At 35.9% G+C, this 22,426-nt stretch overlaps 1 protein-coding gene across 1 annotated transcript in view; it reads left to right on the forward strand.

Moving 5' to 3' along the window:
- LOC140148648 (uncharacterized) overlaps positions 1–22,426 on the forward strand; it is a 95,908-nt gene that overhangs the window by 18,218 nt on the left and 55,264 nt on the right. The window contains 1 exon segment of the mRNA XM_072170680.1: positions 9,731–9,819. Within this exon segment, the coding sequence (XP_072026781.1) occupies positions 9,731–9,819 (89 nt within the window).

Consider the following 22,426-nt stretch of genomic DNA (forward strand, 5'->3'; position numbering starts at 1 on the left):
TGGCCTAGATAATTTTATAAATACATTATTGAACACACCAGGCAGTTCCATGTAGCCTGCCTTTGAAGTACCTCGTTAGAGATTTTGCCCAAAGTTGGGACAGACTACTTGAAATTCCTAATAGATGAGCAGTGTGCTTGTGGTTGGAGTGGGTTAGGAGGCATCCAATCCAAATATTGGGTCATAAGTGACATAATTCAATTCTGGGAATTATCAATAGTCTCGATGGTGACAACTTGGGAGACCTGTATAAGACAGCGTTCAAGCTTTGACTTACGTTTGGTGGCCAGAATGGTGAGAACTTAAAGTGAAAGATATCCTACTTAAAGGAACATTTTCTAGGGTGAAATTTTGTGTAGAAACTGAATCTGACATAAAAAATGCATAAAATTCAACTTGAAAATTTTCCCCATAGCACTGTACAGGCATATTTCTGCCCGAAGTCTTCAAATTTGAGCAAAAATTGGTGCAAAAAAAATAAGTCCTTCAAAGTGGGGATATAAGGGCTAAACAAAAACATGTTGCTCTAGAGGGATGCATTGGTAAGGGCAACATGTCTTTTGTTTAGCCTCAAACCTCCCAGTTTTGAAGGACTTATTTTTTTGCAAAATCTGTGACTTTTTTCACGCCTCAAAATCCTTAGGGGTGGGGTAGCATTCTGCAAGTTATTTTCTTTTCTGTATATCTAGCTTACTTGTTTGTTATATCACCATTTAGCTATTGAAATGCTGAGCAAACAAACACTTAAAGCATCCCTATAGCTCATATCATTGTGGAGATATGGCCTTTTCAAATTGAAAATGATGCGAATATTGTATTTTTTTCTAAATCAATTGTCACCCGAACCCTCAAGTTTCTACCCCTGCTACAAAAATAACGAAATATGTGGATCCCATTCAATGCTTTTAATATCACAATTGTATCCTTGTTACACAATTAGCATAGAAAATTAGGCACTATTTGATAGTTTTCATGTTCATACACTCACAGGAAATCTGCAAGTCAAAATTTTTGTCACCCCAAAACGGCTATTTTCGGCCAAAATCGGACATAAAATTGAATTTTTCTTGAAATCTATAAAAGATAGGGAGTTTTAAGTGCTAAAATCTGATTCTAGATGATATTTTACCCTTGGAAACATATAAACAATCAAGAATTTTTATTGTTTTCACCCCTAAATACTTTTTTCACACCGGTGTCCGCCAAACGTAAGTCAAAGCTTGAATGCTGTCATAAGTAAACTTTTCTTGCACTTGAAGTACTGATTTTATACATGTAGAAGATGGTTTGAAAAATAAGTTGCATTCAAATTTATTGTCAAAGTATTAATTGATAATTTCAATTAAAAGAGCTCAGTTACAACCATGATCATACTTAATCTGCAGGTTTACTGCATTAAGCTCCTGACCAAACATATGTCAAGAACAGTAAATTATAATTCTCTCTATAGATGTAAGTGAATAATAAAATGGTATTTGGCTTCTTATTTTACCAAGCTGGTTCAGCCCAAGGTTTTTTTTGTTGTATGTGCTAAATTATTCATACCATAATTAGGAAAGCATCCATATTGAAAGTAATAATTTGCATTGAGTGGTTTTTCATAACATGCTAAACAGATGAATTTTGAACAGAAATTTGAACAATTTTTTCTTATTTGCATGGAAATAATACTAGATATTTTTTCTCGGACCTCGGTGCACAAATAGATCCCAGACAGAATATTTTATTATACTTAACACTGTCAAGTTTGTGCGCTCAAAAGGCCTGTCATTGATATGTGAAAAATATTGTTAATTTTATGAACAGAAAGATATAAAGATGGCCTCCAAGGTTTATTAATCAGTAAAGATGGGGATGGTCGAGCAATGTGAATTAATGAATCCGCTGCCTTGGAGCTGTAGGTCGAGAGTGATGTTGCAATAGTAAATCTGAAAGATGGATGACATACCCAGAGAGATGAGCAGCTCTGAATAATTTATGATAGTTATAGGCAGCAGAAATGCCAAGTGATGAAAACATGAATGAGTAAAATGTCAAAATGAGGAAGAGGGGATAACAAAGTAAATATGAACATTGCTACATAGTATTCCAATTCATTCGGTATGGACAGCGTATACATCAAGTCAATTTCTAGTTGAAGTTGCTGCTAAATTGAGTTGAAAATAACTGGAATGAAAGGTTGATTGGTTTTTCCTAATCATACTCCTGTATTATGCTCAAGATAATTTATAGCATTTTCGATGCTTTATGAAACTAAAATTGCATTTAGAAACTATCCATCATAATTCAATTACTGGGAAAATAGGAAATGGTTTGGTTTCATTATAGTCCAAATAGTTACAACTCTTTGATTGCAAAGAAAAATTTGAAGCAATTCGGTTCCATTGGTGGAAAACTGAATTAAGGCCAATATTGTACTAATCAGTCATAAGGAGCGTAGCATACTTTTGTGATTTAACTTACATCACTTGTTGGAAAAGCGATTGACGATATCCAAGTGATAAGTCTCTAGCATACGCTAGTGTCAAATCGCAACACAGTCCAACCTCTTTTATCTGGCTACGATGGGACCAAGCATTCGGATATCCGGATAAGTGAAAAATCCGGATAAGTGAATTACATTTAATATTCTGCATTAACTGTCCCAAGTACTGAAATTAAGACGACAAAAGATCGTTTTAACATGAGGTGGTAACACTAAAATGGCTTGAAAGTGCTTTATGCAATATGTTATTCTAAGCATTCAGAGCATTGAATTAAGGTGTTAAATCATCAAAAATATGTTTTCCTGTTAAGATTTCACAGGGCTCCGGATAACAGAGAGATCCATATAAAAGCGGTCCTGATAAGAAAGGTTGGACTGTAGTTGTCTTGTAGGCCACTTTGTCGCTACGTCACCAGCCATTACTGGATGCTAGTAGCGATTGTGGAAATGCTACCAGCGTTTGATTGCTTGATTTTTAAATTGCATGCTGCGACTGCTTGTATGATATGGACATTAGACACATCACATGGTATGATAATGTCAAATAGCTGTCATGGATTTCTTACCTTAAATATATATAGACAGTAAGTGCTGAGAATGTGTCTGGCAAATCTGTCATGATTACATTGTTTATTATTCAGCAAATGTTATACAAATGGATACTGGTTGTTATCCTAACATTCAAATGGTCTAGTGAAGCTAATACAACTAACTTGACACGATCAGTCAACACATAAAACAACTGAAAATAAAACAATAATTGTGCATTGATTGAGAAACCACTGAGTTATGGTCTGCCTCATCCAACGTTGATTGACACATTCCGGTATAATGTTATTGCTGAATCAAGCGAAAGAGTGTCGTTTTTGCCTGTAGATTTTTGCCCCAATATATTTTTTAATTTCCAGAAATCTATTATAGATACATTTTATATGACCTTTGCCTACAGGGATGTGGCTTTATTCATATTCATGCCTTGGGAGAAGGCATTGGCAAGATACAATGCAGATCGATGAGACACTTAAAGTGTTACTTCTCTCATCGTGAAATTTGTAATGATGGCATGCTCATACAGTGATAAAAAGTAACTTAATCATTACTTCCAAAGTTTAAACAATGATTTTGCTCTGTATATATTTGACGTCTACATGTATGATATTATTATGTTACAGAGAATAATGATTTGAAATTACTGCATACTCTAGGTCGATAAACATGAGTAAGAAAAATCTTACTCATACAGAGAACAATGTTTTGATGAATTTCATCTAGTGCAGGTATTCAAGGTGAAAAAAATACATCTTACAAAATAGCGAATCCATGCAATTCTTTGACAAACCTGTTTTTGCTTTAATAGAGTCACCATGGCAACCATACAATAATAAATCATGTTAGGTGATTAGACTTAGTATAAGTCAGGTACTCCCGTACAATGGGTACATGTTTTTGAATACATCTGAAGAGAATTATTGTGGGATCATGTATTATTTTAAACTTGTCAAAATTTTGCTTATGCCTATGGTAGGAGTTATTTCCACTATTGAAAAAGCAAAGAAAAGAAGGCAATATTTATACAAATTGGCATTTATCTTGGGTCAAAATTATCAATGACTTTGTGATGCTGTTGGTTGTAGAGATATTAAATTTGCAATATTGTTGGGTAGAGTAGTGCAAATATGAATGTTGTTGAGTTTTGTTACCAAACAATTTTTAAAGGCTAAGGAAATTCGCAGAATGTTAATTTGAAGGTGGTTGGCATTGTTGATATTTCTTATTGATTTTCCCCGTTAGAGAGAGGGTGTTAATTAGTTTGTTAGAAATTAATTACGTTCTTTGATTTCAATAAGTAGTTCCAGTCTGCTTAATCATGACATGACATCAACATAAAGTTCATAAAACTGACATCCTGAATGCATTTTTTTTTGAGGCAGGATCTTCTTTCCCATGTATAATATTAATAATAAAACTGCAATATGTATAATCTCCGCATCACTGAGTATAACCATGATAACAGCACAACATTATCTTTAAACTCTCACTAAACAAGCCAGCTATGAATACTAGCTGATTTGTTACTGTTCAGTACAAATAAATCAACAAGGTAATCAGAAAGGTATTGTGGTATTTATATGATTCCTTCACAATAATTGTCAATTAAATGGGAAATTTAAACAACAAAAAAAACACTAAAAGAATGAAAGCGGATTCAGTCCATCATTATGACATCAAAAAGTAATAATAAATTAAATCCCTGTGTATGAATTGTTTATCGAATAGTATTCTATTTGATAAAAAATAAAGCCCTGTATTTGATATTTTTGGAATGATTTCCATTTATGATTCGGTTTTATACCACTTCATTATCATCAGTTGTCAAAAACAATCTAGAGCATATCCCGGAAGGCCAAAGTATACTTTGGACATGATATCATGTTTGTTTTAAGTACATGTTACAGTCAGTTTACATGAAGCAACTTGATGTATGCCATTCCCCAGGGTGCAAATGTCTTATCAGTTGCAATATTAATATCTGCTAATGTTACATCTTATTCCCTCAATGCTGTCTGCTGCCTTGATATAATTTGGAAGCTGCTAAATTTGAAACAAAAATGAATGTGCTGAGCTGTTATTACCTAGCTGGGGGGTTTACACCCCCCAGCTAGGTACTGTAATGCTCTCCGATTCTTCTTTCTTCTTCTTCTGGCAACAAACTTCAAAATGCTTCTCCTCCTACATGTTACACCCTACAATTATGTAACTTGCACATATGTATCGCCTATATCCAGTGCCCATATGGTGCAAACAGAATTGGGATCAAAGGTCATTAAAGGGGCATTTTCGGTATATAACCAAATATATCTTCAAAATGCTTCTTCTGCCACATATTACATAGCACAATGACGTTACTTACACATGTGCATCGGCTTTACCCAGTGCCCATACCTTGCACACAGAATTGGGGTCAAAGGTCATTAAGGGAGTAAAATCTTACAATTGCATTATCTGGACATCTGTAAGGAGTATGGGGCTCAAACTCGATACAATAAATCTCATGACCAGGGGAACATTTTATGGGGTCAGGTCAAAGGTCATGCAGAGGTCAAATTTTAGAAACGCATTTCCTGGATACCTGTAAGGGGTACAGGGCTCAAACTTGGTGACAACAAACTTAATGATCAGGGGAACATGTTGGAACACTTTGCAGGGGTCAGGTCAAAGGTTATCTGGGGTCAAATCTTTATAACTTCATTTTCTGGATATCTGCAAGGGGTATGGGGCTCAAACTCAGTGACAACAAATCTCATGACCAGGGGAACATTTTGCAGGGGTCAGGTCAAAGGTCATGTAGAGGTCAAATTTTCTAAATGAATTTTCTGGACATCTGTTAGGGGTACGGGGCTCAAACTCCACAACAACAAACTTACTGACCTGGGGAACATTTTGGAACACTGTGCAAGGGTCATGTCAAAGGTCATCTGGGGTCAAATTGTAGAATTTCATTTTCTGGATATCTGTAAGAGGTACGGGGCTCAAACATGGTGACAACAAACCTCAAGAACAGGGGAACATTATGGAACATCATGCATAGGTCAGGTCAAAGGTCATCTGGGGTCAAATCTTAGAATTGAATTTTTGGACATCTGTTAGAGTACGGGAGTCAAACTTGGTGAAAACAAACCCCATGACCAGGGGAGCATTTTTGGAACTTTTTGTAGGGGTCAGATACCTCCACAACACCAACATGCCCCAGCTAAACCCCCCAAGGTCGAAGATTGCATTTTCTGAACATCTGTAAGGAGTATGTGACTCAAACTCGGTGACAATAAACCTCATGACCAGGGGAACATTTTTGGAACGTTTTGCAGGGGTCAGATACCTCCACAACACCCAACACGCCCCAGCTAGGTTTGTGGTCTATGACCACCATTTGCCACTAGTTATGACACTGTATTGCATCACTAGATCTCAGACTTTTGTCATGTTATTAGTCAATCACAACTGTCACATTTCTTGCATTCAAAATTAGACATTTTGTTATAAACAACCTCATTATTACAACAACAGAATATGCATGCATATGTGCTCCATTCAATGAAGTAGAATCAAAGTGGACCGACTCAGCTATGTTTGTGTGTCATTCATGGAGGCAACTTACATGTATGTGTACCTCCAGATTATTTTGCTCTGCGCCCAGCAAACTTGTGTGGTTATTCGCTGATCTGCATGTAATGTGTTGTGCCAAAAACATACACCTGGTAAAGCACTGCATGTGTAAACCTTCAAGCTCAAGCTTAAAGATAAATAATGATTGTTTAGATTTCAGGCTCTTCGACAAATGCTGTCCACATTATAAATCTGCCATCCATGAGCGCAAAACCAAGATGACATTGTTTGTTGATTTTAATTCATAATTTCAAAAAACAGAAATAAGATGGCAGATTTGCTATAGCATTTATACGTACATGGTGCAAATTTGAGTTTTATATCTTTGGGTATAATATCTTTGGCTCCTTTACAAAGTACACACAATGAAAACTTTGGTTATGTAAAAAGTTTTAGTGTACTGCTTAAGGGATCTAAAATGAGCGTTTATTGAGTTTCGACAGTATTTTTTGTGGGACATGAGAGCACCTCAGACCTATCGAATTGCATTCTGAATACGAAGCATGTCTTTCTGATATCAAATAATTTTCATTTTTGAAAATCACAATATAATACAAATTTTATGACAAATTATAAAAATTTGATATTTTTGAATTTTTGATATATAACAGTCCTCGAAGTAAATTATATAAATCTAATGATATATTCTTAAAGTGTAAGTAGCAGGGAGGAAAAGCCGACGGTCAATTGAAAATTTTGACCTTTCATCTTGAAGATATGGATTTTTTTCCAAAAAAGACCGAATTTTTTTTGTATGTTTTGGGGAAAAAATCCATATCTTCAATATGAAAGGTCAAAATTTTCAATTGATCGTCGGCTTTTCATCCCACCTACATACACTGTAAGTATAAATCATCAGATTTATAAAGTTTACTTCAAGTACTGTTAAATATCAAAATATCAATTTTAATGATTTGCCATAAAATGTGTATTAAATTGCTAATTTCAAAAATCAAAATTATTTGATATCAGAATGACATTCTTCAGATTCAGAATGCAATTCGATATGTCTGATGTGCTCTAATGTCCCAAAATAAATACTGTCCAAACGCTCATACCCCAGCCCTTAAGGGGAATTTTTTCATGGAAATTTTCGCACTTTTTGTGCTCAATGCAGCTCCCACAAAAATAAAATCACCCAAATTTGTTCTGTTTTTAAAAGTATATGTCTACATGTATGTAAGAAAATAATTTTAAAAGTTGTGAATTGAAAACTAGCCAAGTAATTCAAATTGGCAAATCGTGAAAAATTACAAGCACAAAATTAACCACTTGTACATTCTACCGGAGTTGTCAGCTGGGCAATGAAGGGTAACAGACAAACTACGTCAGTGTGGGGTTCCAGTGTTGTGATGCGGTGGTGGGTGTATGAAGCAGTTGTTAATTGTCAAGGTCTAGTGTCAATTTTCAAAATCCCGGAAATGCAGAAATGAATGAAGCAAATTATTGTACATTTGTGCTAGTGTCGGCTGTGTGGGATGAACAATTTCACAATGTCTGTAATTGGTCACACCTAACAAAAACAAATTGTTTACATGAAGCAAAATATTCTGCATGATCATACCCTATCAGTTTGCAGGCCTCTGTTTCAATGATCACTACTCTGTTTGATGGAAAGGTCACTGGCCATAGAACACAATCATTCGTATCTGTAAACCATGTTTACTTACATTGTTGACTTGCTGCGATCCTGTATGTGGATATTTAAGAGGCTCCTCGTTTATTATGCTGTAAAACGTAATGAGACACTAAAATACTTCTATTGATGCAAAAACAGATACAAGGACAGTTTAATTTGATTAGAAATACCCCACTTCATTTTATTTGCTCTAGACTAATATAAACACAATTGCATATCAGAGATTCCGCTTTTTAGGAAATTTCAAGTTTCAAAAAACTTTGCTTACATGTATATTAGGCCAATTTTGTGCAAAATTTGGAAACAGCTGTTTAGTTTCCAGGCATTTTAGGATTTTTTTATCAAAACCATGTAGCATCTCTGGCACATGCAACTTCTGAAAGTAATTGAAAATGTCTATATTGGTAAATTAAATCGATACAATTTGATACGTTCAGTGGGAAGAGAACGGTTTCTACATGTATATCACTTTCATTCCCAATCAAAGATTTTTTTCAGCTTTGTGTATTATAAGTTTCAAAAAATTACTTCCAGTCATATCAAATTGCAAGGAAATTTATTACAAAAAAGATACAGAAAGCAATGTATTTAGCCCAGGCAAATCATGTTGTTTGGTAATAAGACTGAAAACATTTCTATAGAATTAAAAAACTTTCTGTGCCCAGCATTGATTACCCATAAAATTTAACATGCTAACTATCCCGATCATTTCAGTTCTCTCATCTCTTGATCTGGATTCATGGAAGGCCTCTATTGCTACAAAGTTTACTTCCCATTCTGAACCCTCCAGCGTTATCTTTTCCAATAGACACATCTTGGTCACACAATGAAAACCTATGCTGCAATAGTTTATACTATGCCATATGGAACTATAGCTAGCCGCTAACTTGAGTGTATGGATTCTTGCACTAGCTAGCTAGCCAGATAGACCCTGTCTGCGGACACTGATACCTAGCAGCCTTGCCATGAGCAAAGCTGTGATATTGAGCTTAATCAGCCAGTACTCCTCAGGCTGGTGTTCGGTTGCAAGTTGTCGGCCTCAACCTGCTCAACCAATATCCCAATATCGGCTCGAAGTTATCTGATGGTCCTAACAAGCGTGTTTATGGCAAAACAAAGTCTACTGTGGTGTGGAATTTGGTAATGTTTAAAGATAACGCACACAGATCATCTTTCACATCTGTGTAAATTGAAACAGTGGGACTTAGCATTTAGATTACTACCTTTAATAGAGATGCATGCAATCAATTCCTAGGACTTTTGCATGTTTTTCCAGTGAATATAAATTGATGATAATTATGAACATATGGAATGCCACAATTTAGTCTAGTAGTTACTTAGCTAGTCTAAAAAAAGAAATGAAAATGCAAGATAACAATTTATGATATTTTAATTGATAATTTGTTAAATGTATCTTTTTCTCTTTCATTGTTGTCCAACAGGGAGTGAGGCCTGCCAGTTTTGAGAAGGTCACTGACCCCAAAGTGAAGGAAATCATCGATCTGTGTACGAAAAGACACAAGGAAGACAGGTGAGCTCTCATTTGGATCTTGTATATTTGAATGTATTAAGATAATGGATTTGGTTTCAGCTTTCCCATCCTGTTCCCCAAGTCATATTGGATACTGGTCATGACCAACTCTATCTGGGCTCTGCTTATACTAAATAGTTATCTGTTGATGCGTGCTTGATGTGTTACATGTGAATACCATGTACAAAGTTGATGATAGAAATGTTAATGGTTGTACAGGGGCTACAGCCAATGTAGCTTGTTTGTGTTTGAAATTTTGTTGGCTTTAATATTTGTTCTTGTGTGCGACTTTTTGGTCCATTGTGTGTTAGTGCAGTTGAAGACTAGATTAAATTCTATATTAAACATCAAAAACAAAGGTAAGAGGTGCCCAAGGTCTGGGGGTGGTCATCAACATTACATTGAGAGAACAAATAAGTTTACATACCACCTATCATACATCATTCAAAACAAATGACTTGCATACACCCTGCTTTGTTTCACTTCAAACACCATGTCTTGAAGAAAGTAGTGCTTATTAAGAAATTAATAGTTAATTGTTGTCCACATTTGGTTCCTTATTTGACACAGTATGACTTAATTCCTTCACGTTATTCCATTTGAATGACAACATTTTCCTTGATTTGGCTCTAAATACATAAGTGCTCTTGCTGCAATGAGTCCATTCCAAAATGAACCAATAGAAAAATTTGGTATTTAAAAGGCAGCCTTTTTCATATCATATAAATGACCAAATCCAAGTTCCTACTCAAATTAAGTTTTGCTGAATTAAGAGAGGTATCAAACTGCACAGATCAAATCAGTTAACTTAGATAATTGCATGTTAAGTGCACCAGCACTTTCCACAGTGACATTTGGTGAGATGTGCTAGAACAAACCCAATGCAGTAGCGCTTGGTATAGAAAATGCTCAAGAGCACCATTGTAGTGGAAGAGTGCATATTGCAGTCATTTAGTTGCTTAGGAAATTATAAGAGGACACTCACTGCTGCAAGTGTACTTGAAGCACTGTGCACTGCACAAAGCATGGAAAATAATGAGATACATATTTCCAGATATTAATAATACAAAAAAAGGCAGGTGAAAAAAAGAAAAATAAGAAATGCAGAGGTAAATGCACTTTTGTTATTCCTTTTGAGTAAAAGATTTTCAAAAAGTTAAATAAACGAGAGAATTGCATACTTTCACAAGACTGCTTTGTATAGTCCAAAGTTTACAAAATGTAGAATGGAAAATATCTGCTAAATTAGGAAAGCAAATAAAAAATGACAAAACAGTACAAACATTCGCATGTTAAGCACTCGCCCTTAAAAGTTACTTTGAGCAGTTCTGCAGTCTCGGAAGACTCGCAAAGTATCAAGTTTTCTGTTCTGTTAAGTTTCTGTGATTATATGATACGAAATAGAAAAGTTAAGTGCTGTAATTGTTGTGTTGTCGGTGATGTTTACTTTACAATATAGTCTCATAGGGCTTGGAGGAAGTAGTGATACAATTACACACCAAACAAAACTTTTTATGTGAAAACCATTTCACATCATTTCATCCCACGGCATCCATTAGTAGAGCAGTGGGTACAGATTGCCCATCCATATCTAAACCTTTCACGACAACGGTAACTGTCAGCTGTGTTGACCATAAATAGCCGCCTCCATCTATTGGGATAGTTAGTGATGATGATGTTAATCTGGGTTAGGAGTGAAAGGTTTCAAAGAATCAATATGTGTTCCAGTGGCTGAAAGCAAATAACAGTAACAATTGAAAGTTTCATGGCTGCCTAGTCAGTGCCATTTGACATGTACTTGTTCTTGTTGTTTTGTTTGTATTTTTTGGTAGCCAGTTTTATTATGAGGCTGTGTAAGTTCATTTGAAATTTTCACAGGTCAAAGATGGTTTCTTTTGTTGCAACAAATCATTGATCTATCACTCTGATTCTGTTTGAATACCCAGACAAACAAACACACTCACACCACAGACAGAACAGAAACAGTGTGTGTTAGTGCTTGGTGAACTGAGCTAGCAAGTGGGTGGTATGAAGCAAAAAAGAATAAAAGATAGAATGTCCAACTGAAAGAGAAGAAAAAATAATTTTAGTACTGTGCGGTGGGGTTTGTGTTTTAACATCACACCACATTTTTGTGCGCTACACTTAATCAGCAGTCCATCGATTCCCTGTTTTGCTCCGTTTTTAGCGGTGAAATATCCAACGTGCAAGCCACAAGAGCGCAATCACTTTGATTCCCATTTGAATTCATTAAGTGGTTATTACACAACTTGTCTACGGTCGACAATGAACGGTGATTAAAGTAGGGATTGACGCATGTACTAATGCATAATTCGTTGCTACTTGCAACGATTGGCATGGCCAAGACAACACATTTATATGCCATTTCCCCCCTTCCTGGTGCTTGAGCTATACTAACTAGCCTCCAGCATCCGAGTGTGTGTAAAGTGGTATGGCACATGCATGTTTAGGGGTAGCCGCACAGTACACAAAATCATGATTCAGGTTTTATACAATTCATGACAGCTTAATGTAGTGGTCATCAAAGGAATACATTTTGATGCTGTAAACTTCATTCTTTTCATGTAGGACAATATTTGAGGGTGATAGGAAACTATTGGATCATTTCTTATAAAATTGTAGGATGCGAGTGGCAGTAATTGTAACAACTACATGTTGATGAAAGACAACCCGGTTATTAATCGCCAGCAGACAATTGTGAAATGAAAAAGGCATGGCAATAATGAAGCACTTTGAGACTTGATGACAATTGTGCTATTGAGTTGTTACTATAATGGAACAGGTAGATTGTCAAGTTTAAAAAATGGACAATAGGGTTAAGTGAAACAGAAAGGCACATATTGGATGAGCCATACCACAAGCAAATAAAGGTGCTACCCCCAAGCATGGTTCCGTAAGCTGCTCGAATGTATTCAGAAGAGATGCAGCAAAGTTTCCTGTCTTGTCGATTACCCCACCTGCCATCCGCGCAAAACATGATGAGTATTAGCATCAGCATTTCATTGCTCTTCAATAATAGCTATAGAGTTGATGCGATCCTATTGACAACCATTTTGAAGTGATACAGCATCATCTAGTAATAAGTTGTTTTTTGCCCTTAGGACACAGCAAATCAGTTAAAACATAAACAATTTTTTGATACAACAATGTTAAAACCAACAACCAATAATCAAGACTTCCATTTCCATATTCCTTGATTTTGAGCAAATGATATGCTCTAGTTTTGGGGTTTATAATTAACCACCATGCATCCCGTGGGGAGTTGGCAGGTATATTTCACACCTGTGTGGCATGTGTTACTTCAGGTAGACGCATTAATGTGCACATCTGCCAACTTCTACCTTTGGCTAGCCTTTTATAGCGTAGCTTTCAGACTTGTATTCATCATGCCCTAGTCTAGAATCAGAAATGCTATGAATGTCACTTGGATGCACAATAGAGATGTTGCTGGCTTTGATAGGGTCAAGAGTTCATAAGGATGTGTCAAATATAGAGAGATAATACGGTGGTAGAAGTGTATAAGCTACGTAGGTGTTTACAAATTAGGAATCATGTTTGATTTCATTCTTGTTGTTTTTCCCCACTGCTGTGCACCATTTTTCCCAACAGTAACCCTGTAAATGCAGAAGTTGTCCAATATTGGCATTGCTTCAAGCAAATATGGAAATGGCACATGCTGATCAATTCCACGGCAGTAACAACTTTCTGCATAAAGATAGCTAAGCTATAAGTTAAAGCCACTCGGTTCTATTGATCGGAACATTGACTTTGCAGTGAGAATGCGAAAAATATTGCACTCTCTGTGGCTTGCTGTCGATACTAACTTGATCAACGAGGTTAATGTTCTAGTGAGGTTGATTTATGTGCACATAAAACTGGGTTAAATTTCACATCCCCTCCCCCATTCCTCCTCAACCTGTCGAAAATGTCCATTACTTGGCCTGCCCTATGGCCTTGCGCGACCACCCGACTTGCGTTTCTCACACTAACCATGTTTACTATTGTCAAATCAGAGCTTTACTGTCCTGTAATAATTACCATTCCACGAAGGAAAAGAATGCACCACCTGGGGACAACACTCCATCCCTGCCTCGGCCTCATTGATTGCTTACCGCTCACTGATGTGTCCTTGCTTTCTCTGCATATCAAACCTATCTTCTCCCCGTTTGTGAATATAACAGTGGATTGATTTTTTGCCGTTATTATAATTTACGAGTCTGAAATTGCCGCGGCAAACTTAAACAAATGAATATGAAAGCATTTAGGTTAACCCCCAGTGAGTGACTGGGGTTCCTGATAATTGATGATTGCATGATGTTATGTATTTAAATGTAGATGTCTGATGTATGTATGGTAGATGCTACGTTATATTTCCTGCAGAGGCAACATAGCAACACTGTCACATTAGAGAAAAGTTACTGCATACAGGCCCCGGTGGGTTCAGTTTGTATTTAAAGGTAGGACGTATGACCGTTCCAGGATTTGAAAATGACCCCTATTTCACGGGGAATCGAGGACATTTGTTGCAATTTTACCCCCTATTTTGCGCGAAATCAAGGAAAATTTGCCCCAAATACCTCCCCTATTTTTATCATTTTGAGGACGATTTTCATTTCACCCCTTATCACGAGGAATCGAGGACATTTTTCCAAACTAAATACCCCTATTTTTACCATTTCAAGGACGCTTTTGAATTTCCCCCTATTTCACGGGAAATGAGGACAATAACGAAAACTGTAGCGGTAAACGCGGACGAAAGTCCTAGAAATACACCGTATTTTTCATTTCAAGGACAATTTTGCTCCAAAACACCCCTAATTTGGACAATCGCGAACAATTTTGTCCTCGAAAATTCTGCGGATATTTCTTGAAAAGTACCCCTAATTGGAACCATCATGCGTACACATTGTCAGTGAAGACTGAACCCACCGGGATACAGGCTGAGTCAAAAAGAAGTAAACTCATGTTTGAGGGGCTGTAACTCAAGATCTGAAAGGAATCCGCTAAAAATAACAAATACCACTGGAAAGAGCAAATTCTATACGTCTAAATAAAAAAAAGAATTGTTGAAATTGCTCACAGCAAACTAAAGTTATACTCAATTGAATACAACCAGCCATTTTTGTAGCTGCACACGGCTGAATTGACGAATCAGCAAAGTGCTAACATGATTTATTGTTGAAAAGACAACTTTTGCTTTTAATTAATATTCAACAAAGTCCATGACGGTACTATACTTTGTAGGGATACTAATTCAAGTCTCTAGGAACGATCCGGTAGAAGCTTGATTGGGGAATGTTGGGTAAAGGATTGAGCTGATCTTTGGTCTTGCTGTAACGCATGTCTAACTCTAGCAATGTTCACTTGTGATCTAGCAGTTCGTGGTCTGCCTGAAGCTTCCGGCTGTCTGTTCCTTAGTGTCCCATGCACATTGAGCTTGTTCGCATTCTTATATACTGCTCGATTACATGAAACCCGGTTAGCTGTAGGAAATTGGAGACGAAAAAGACGCTGAACTTCAGAGGGACTCTTAGTTTCATGATACTTCGTCGACAGAAACGCAGCGCCCCGTCAGCGGTAAATTGTGGTGCCATGTTGTCATTTGGCCCGCTTTTATTATAAAGTAGTGCAATGAGGTAAAATTCATATTGAAAAGAGCCCTTTAACATGTAGGAATTATTGATCGAAACCAGACCTGCCACAGAACTTTATTTGCATTTGAATATCGCGCCTTACCAATCAATATAATAGGTATGCCCCTACTTGGGAAGTGAAACCGTGTGCAGCTACACAAATGGGTGGTTGTATTCAAATGAGTATAACTCAAGTTTGCTGTGTGCAATTGCATCAATTTCTGTTTTTATTTAGACGTGTAGAATTTGTTCTTTCCAGTGGTATTTTCATTTTTAGCAGATTCCTTACAGATCTCGAGTTACAGCCCCTCAAACATGAGTTTACTTCTTTTTGACTCAGCCTGTATCACCTTAAATTTGAAATGCTTGAAATTTCAAGGTGTGTAATATTGCAATGGCGTTCACTTACCTTTCTACTGATTTTCTCTTATTGGCTCTTGCCTGACAATGATTGAAATAGACATTTATAAAGGAGTGTTAAAAAGCAAAATGCTTGTCAAATTATATGTGGTCATGGCTGCTTCAATTACGCAGTGCGAAAAAAAAGGAAAATATGTCATTTCTGCCAATTAATGATATGTTACTGTAAATGTGTGTCATTTTGAATTCCTGAACGTAATAATTAATCATTTAAAAAGGTTTTATTTTCAAGGTTATGATCAATAAAGACTGTTTAAATGATGCAATTTCAAGCTGATATGGCTTCATTGTTTTTGTGTGAGATAATATCAGCAATGATTTTCAATTTTTATTCTGAATTTAACATGGCAATCAGGAAAGATAGACCCCACCGAGATAGCATTGTTGAAATGCACCTGGTGAGTTTTCCTGTTACGGGGATTGCTCTGAGGCTGTGTGGTATTAAACTAGTGTATAGTCTTGAATTAAATGAAGTATTTTACCCCTTTAGCTAAATGTCTATCACACATAACCCATCATGATTGGCTTGACAAGTCTGCTAGTGCTTAGCAAATCATGGATTCGGTTTGTGTGTTTGATTGACAATACCTACTATTGTTTAACTTGGTCCAAAGTGTAACTTATTCAGAAAGTACTTACCCCAGTTGTTGTAAATTCTGTTTGAAGTACTCTTTAAAAGTTTACACAGAAATGACAGGACATAATTAAAAACTGTCAAATTCATTTACAATGTTTTTAATTGTGTTGTAATGTGACCTGTGTATAAAATGTAGTACAGGCTGTTCACATTCATCTTGTTTCTGTATGTAGCTGAATCTAAATGATATTGTTCTTATCCTCACCTTGTCAGTGAAAATACTCGTCAATTCTGCGAGGCTGATGAGTAAGCTTGAAATGTTAGGTAGTTTCACCCTTAGCATTACAGATGAATATACATACTGTCATCTTGTTGTATATCTTAAGCATTATGAGCTTGTTGTCTAGGAGACACATGTAGGTTGCTGTCGTTTTGCATAGTGTTTTAATGATAATGCATCACATAATTTTGCTACTATGAAATATTTTTTTGTATATGTTTGTGTGCATCATCACCAATATGTGAACGCTCTTCAATAGATGCAGCATTAATAAATGATAAATTTGATTCAATAAAATATAAAATAAAATTCATAAATCATCAAACTCCCCTTTTTTATGTAGTGACATCCAGAGCTGCATACTAAATAATGCTTTATGTAGCAGCCTGCTGGTCTCTGAAGCAAATATACAATTTTTGGACATGTTTTAAATAGGAAGTATTCTTGGAAAAACAAAGTAGCATAAATTTTAAACTTCCTCTACAGCCATGGCTGTTTCATGCCTGCATGGAGCAGTAGGAACAATGTTTGAAAATGTGTTATACTATGTTACATGATGTCTACTTCACATGTAGGAAGGGAGAACCTTTGATTGTAGAAAGGAAGAACTTGTGATGAAAATTGTTGTCATATACACACATTAGAATCGTATGTTGAGTGTGCATATAGATTACACTGATCAGTATTTCATTTCATATATTTTTAATTTTGATAAAATTAAAAATATATGAAATGAATACCAAATAATAGAAATATGCATTGACAGGAAGTCATAATCTGCTCTAGCTTTAGTTCAGCAATTGTTTCCTCATAATCCATATTATGTAAATCATAATATATTCAAAAATATGTTTTTGCAGAAACATGCAGCTGGTTTGGTCATAGAAGAGTTTTATTTTCCTATGAAAGTTCAACAAATGCGTATCTGTGAGAATTAGTCACTGTTTCAATGTTTTTCATTAATATAGGAAATTTTAATATTATGTGACAGCTGAAATATGGTGTAATGTTACATTTTCTTGGATATATTGGTGCAAGCTATCACGTTTTCAAAACCATTTTGACAACGCAGATGAATTAGAGACCTTCTCTGATCTCATGACATTTTATCTATAATATTCTTTATTTGCTATAAATAAAATTAATACGGAATTATTATGAAAAATTTATAGCACTACAACAAAATTACAACATCGTGATGTGCCCAAAATTGTTATATTTTCTCTTATTCTTACTCTTAACCCTAACCCTACCCGAGGTTTTTGTGCTATCGGAAGGGAAAGAAGGAACGAAAAGGAGAGAAGATGAAGAAGAAAGTCACTTGGCACCCCCGGGATTCGAACCTGGGACCCCTCGCATGCCACGCAGAAGATCCCCAGCATGTAGCTACACAGGTGACGTTGGCCCGCCAACGATTCCCTGGGTATATATGACTTGGTCTGATTAAGCGCCATCAAGTCCCGGGAATGCATGCACGCAGAGCGTTTTTAATAGTGAGCTTTAGTGAGTCCTAGTTCTGTTAGGGTTAAGAAGGCATATAGGGAAAACATGCATGTAGCTTAACCCTAACCCTACCCGAGGTTTTTGTGCTATCGGAAGGGAAAGAAGGAACGAAAAAGGAGAGAAGATGAAGAAGAAAGTCACTTGGCACCCCGGATTCAACCTGGGACCCCTCGCATGCCACGCAGAAGATCCCCAGCATGTAGCTACACAGGTGACGTTGGCCCGCCAACGATTCCCTGGGTATATATGACTTGGTCTGATTAAGCGCATCAAGTCCCGTGGAATGCATGCACGCAGAGCGTTTTTAATAGTGAGCTTTAGTGAGTCCTAGTTCTGTTAGGGTTAAATGAGATACAGTTTGCACAACCAGTCTTAATTTATTTTCTCTGTATGCGCCAAATCAAATTATAGGCCCACTAAAAACATCCAACATTATTGTTGTTCTTTGTAAGCTAGGCTTCCTGATTGAAAATAAAATTATTACTCAAAACATAATCAGGCCAGTGTAATTGCACACTGGGTGCATTTTTACATTTGAATATACATCATTACATTATTATTTACAAAAATAAAAATGAATAAAGGCTGGATTGGCATGTATTTGTCATTTCATGCTCAAAGTCATTATGACTGTACATTCTCTGTACACTTAATTTGGCAAAATGCTGTTATATATATGTGTAATATTGAAAGCAAGTCAAATTGAACAATGAAAATGGTTGTTAAAATTTTAAAAGCGTATGTTCCAGTCAAACATATTGTAAACTTATTTGATGCAATGTGCACATTTAGGAAACTTTTCTTTTGATGTGTAATAAACAGGCCTTTTCTTGAGTTTTCTTATGTTGCATGAAATAGGTTCCCTTGGCATTTAATATCCCCATAATCATGCTCCAAACAACGGCTTGTACTTGTGGCAGACAATGAAGGAAGTAGACATATTAGATTGTCAGCTGAAAGTGTCGCTTGAAATATCCCGCTGCCGCAGGATTCAGCTTTTAATCATCATTTGATATTGTCCGCTTGTAAGGTACATTCATTTGTCTGAAAACAAACAGTACTGCAACTTTAATTGGTTTGGTTTTTTTTTTTTTTAAAAAAGTTGTTTGTTTAAGATCCATGTCCGACCAAGTATTCTTTTATTAAATTAACTGTCATGTACAACTACATTTACTGTCTATGTTTTGCCAAAATGAATGTGAGTTTATCCATGTTTCATTAAACATGTTATAGGAAAAGGTCAAATCAACTATTTCTGTGTCGTCTTATTCACATTATGTTGGTTACACAGCCTGAAAGTGTGTGGAAATCATTGCTCATGATTTAACAATCACAATAATCACAGCATGTCTGTTACACATATCTAAATTGTGCGTCATTCCTTCCTATTCACATATTTTGATTTGGTGGTTTTCATATTTGCCAAGAGATGTATACCATACCAATGAAATAGTACAATAGAACCAAGGTAGGTGGCTGGCCTTTCATCGTGTGAGAGATATGCTTCTGGTTTTGATCAGTTACAATATATTTGGCCTAGCATAAATGGTTGAAACTGAGATTTTGCTACCCTGAGCAGTCATAGTAAATGGAACGTGGCTCATTCTCAAAATCAACTGACCCCATACATCACTGTTTTACTGAACAGTATTGAAATGTAATGAAATACCATTCACAACTAGAAGGCATCATGGACGGTCCATGAAGGCACATATTGAATGTAAAACAGTTTATTTTCACTGTAATTTATTTCACAAAGATTAATGCCATGATTTTTACTGTCATAATATATGCCACAAAGATGTATTCATTTTGAAACATAACAAGATAATACTGAAGACCCTAACATGTTACATAAAATGGCTGTTCTTTGATTGTGGCACTGTCATTAGTAAGTTAGTCGAATAAAAATGGTTATGAAATGAAGTAGTTCTCTAAATACATTTAGTAGATTTTCTTACAGAAGGGAGTATTTCCTGGGTCTATGTTGTAGTCGCTATGGGTGGGTAATCTAATATGTTGTGTCCCACTATGAAAATGTTAGTTTTATGATGGTATGGAATTTCATAATTATGTGACGATGCATGCAGGAATGCTATGGTTGTTCTTCCTGCCGGTGGTTTGAATGGCTTCCCAATGTCAAGAGAAAACGGAAAATATAGCAAAGTTGATGTCCTGGTTCAATTATGCCTACCACACTGTACAGAGAAGCCATTGCCCAAAACAAAAAGGCAATTGTTTTCCCACAAGTCATGATTGTGTGGAGTGGCAATTATTGATGTTTACCTGGTCATGTCTGGATATCATATATCTCATTTGATGTGTTTATAGAGAACGGTTATTAGGTAGCCATGTATCTCCATTGATGACATAATGCTCTGAAATCCGCCATGTCATATTTTACGGGCATATTTTTAATCCAAGTTGAGCATTGAGCAGTGAGAAAATATTATGTATTTACTTTTCCTTAAGTTCTGGTAGGAATACATGAAATATACTACAGCTTTAGGCTTCTGATTGAATTTACCACACAAGTATCATCAACAAGACAAGTTTGAAATTGAAGTGTGTAAAACTGAATTTAATGATTTTTTTTGCATGTTAAAATGCTACCTGATCTATGTCCCTATTAGCAATGCCAGGTCCATGTCTCAGTGAAGGAACCCATTGCTGTAGGAAAACTAGTGATTCTGGATCATTGCCAACAGAATGAACATTGATCAGGAAATAGGGAGGAAGCTCAGACTTCAAAGTCCAGGAAGGTCATAAGGCAGCTGGCCATGTTTTGGCAGATCTCAGCAGCATGAAGCCATAATATCCGCTTTTATATTTATACTATATTTACTAAATGAAACCATGGATTTGTTGGTAAATATTGAATCATAGTAGGCAAAAGGTGATCAGTGTTAAAAGGATTTTTAAGCACAGTATTTTTTGTAGGACGTCATACTAATGTGAGGTTATTACCGCTCCATGATTTTACAAAGTGCACGGTTTACAACACTGGGTCTTCGTTTCCTGTAGATATATGCCCCAATTGCTAAATTAGTTGTTACATCATAAATACAAATACATATCCTGAGACGAAAAAAAATGTTGCAAAAAGAAATTTGGATTTTATATGTCAAGGGTGAGTAGGCCTATATGGGGGGGGGGGGGGCATTGAATTGGATTTTCTCTCTTTCTCTCTTGTAACAGAAAATACCAAATTCACTTATACTTAAAAAGGTAGGATGGTAGGATTTTCAAGGATCAAGATGGTGAATAGCAATTACAGCATCAGAGATGTTATGTACAAAATATTTAGAACAACTGCACCCCCATATATAGGCCGATTTGATTGCAAATATATTGCATAAAACATGTAAATAACCCAATCCACCCTGAAAGTGTAACTTGCTATCTTTGATATCTTCTGGCTAGCAACGCACCATGCCAAATTTCAACAGCTTGATCAGGCGATAAGAAAAACAAAAATACTGACTTACTTTATTTTATCTTTTATCTTTGTCCTATCTTGTCTAGATCAGATAGTTTTCACTTTTGCCAGGCTTGTTCCAAAAATGCAAAAATCTGAATTTTAGGGTGTTCTGGTTCAGAAAATGCTGACATGCCTTTAAGTTTTACAACTAGGTATTCCTAGAGCACATTTGGTACAGTATTTTACACTCTTACACATCTAGAAACAGTTAACATCCATGAAAGTTGAGACACTAAGGAGGCAAAGTTTCATTACCACAGGATCTGATGTTGACAAGTTCCTATTTTATAGTAGATTATGGTAATTACAGTTGGCTTTAAAATTTTAACGATAGTACAACGTGAATGTCAATTGCGTCATTAAGTAATGGTGCATACATTCCACTTGGATCAATACACTTTATAGAGAGCCATGCATAAAGTAGATGATTTACAATTATAAACTATACTTCATCATTTTTTAGTGATGTTCATTAAATACATTTTAGGTAAATGTGCATATCATCATTAAGTACATTTTAGATGTGCACATCAACATCTAAAGTATTCAATGTCTTCAGGGAAGATGCCAATATTAAGGTCTATTTAAGAGCTAATTATTAAAATTGTCCAGTTTCAATTAGTATAGTAGAGAGATGAACATAATCATGATACAAATTGGCAGTAAAGAAAGAAAGAACATGTTTTATTCAT

Source organism: Amphiura filiformis, chromosome 3, assembly GCF_039555335.1.
Source record: "Amphiura filiformis chromosome 3, Afil_fr2py, whole genome shotgun sequence".
In the NCBI taxonomy this organism is placed as follows: domain Eukaryota; kingdom Metazoa; phylum Echinodermata; class Ophiuroidea; order Amphilepidida; family Amphiuridae; genus Amphiura; species Amphiura filiformis.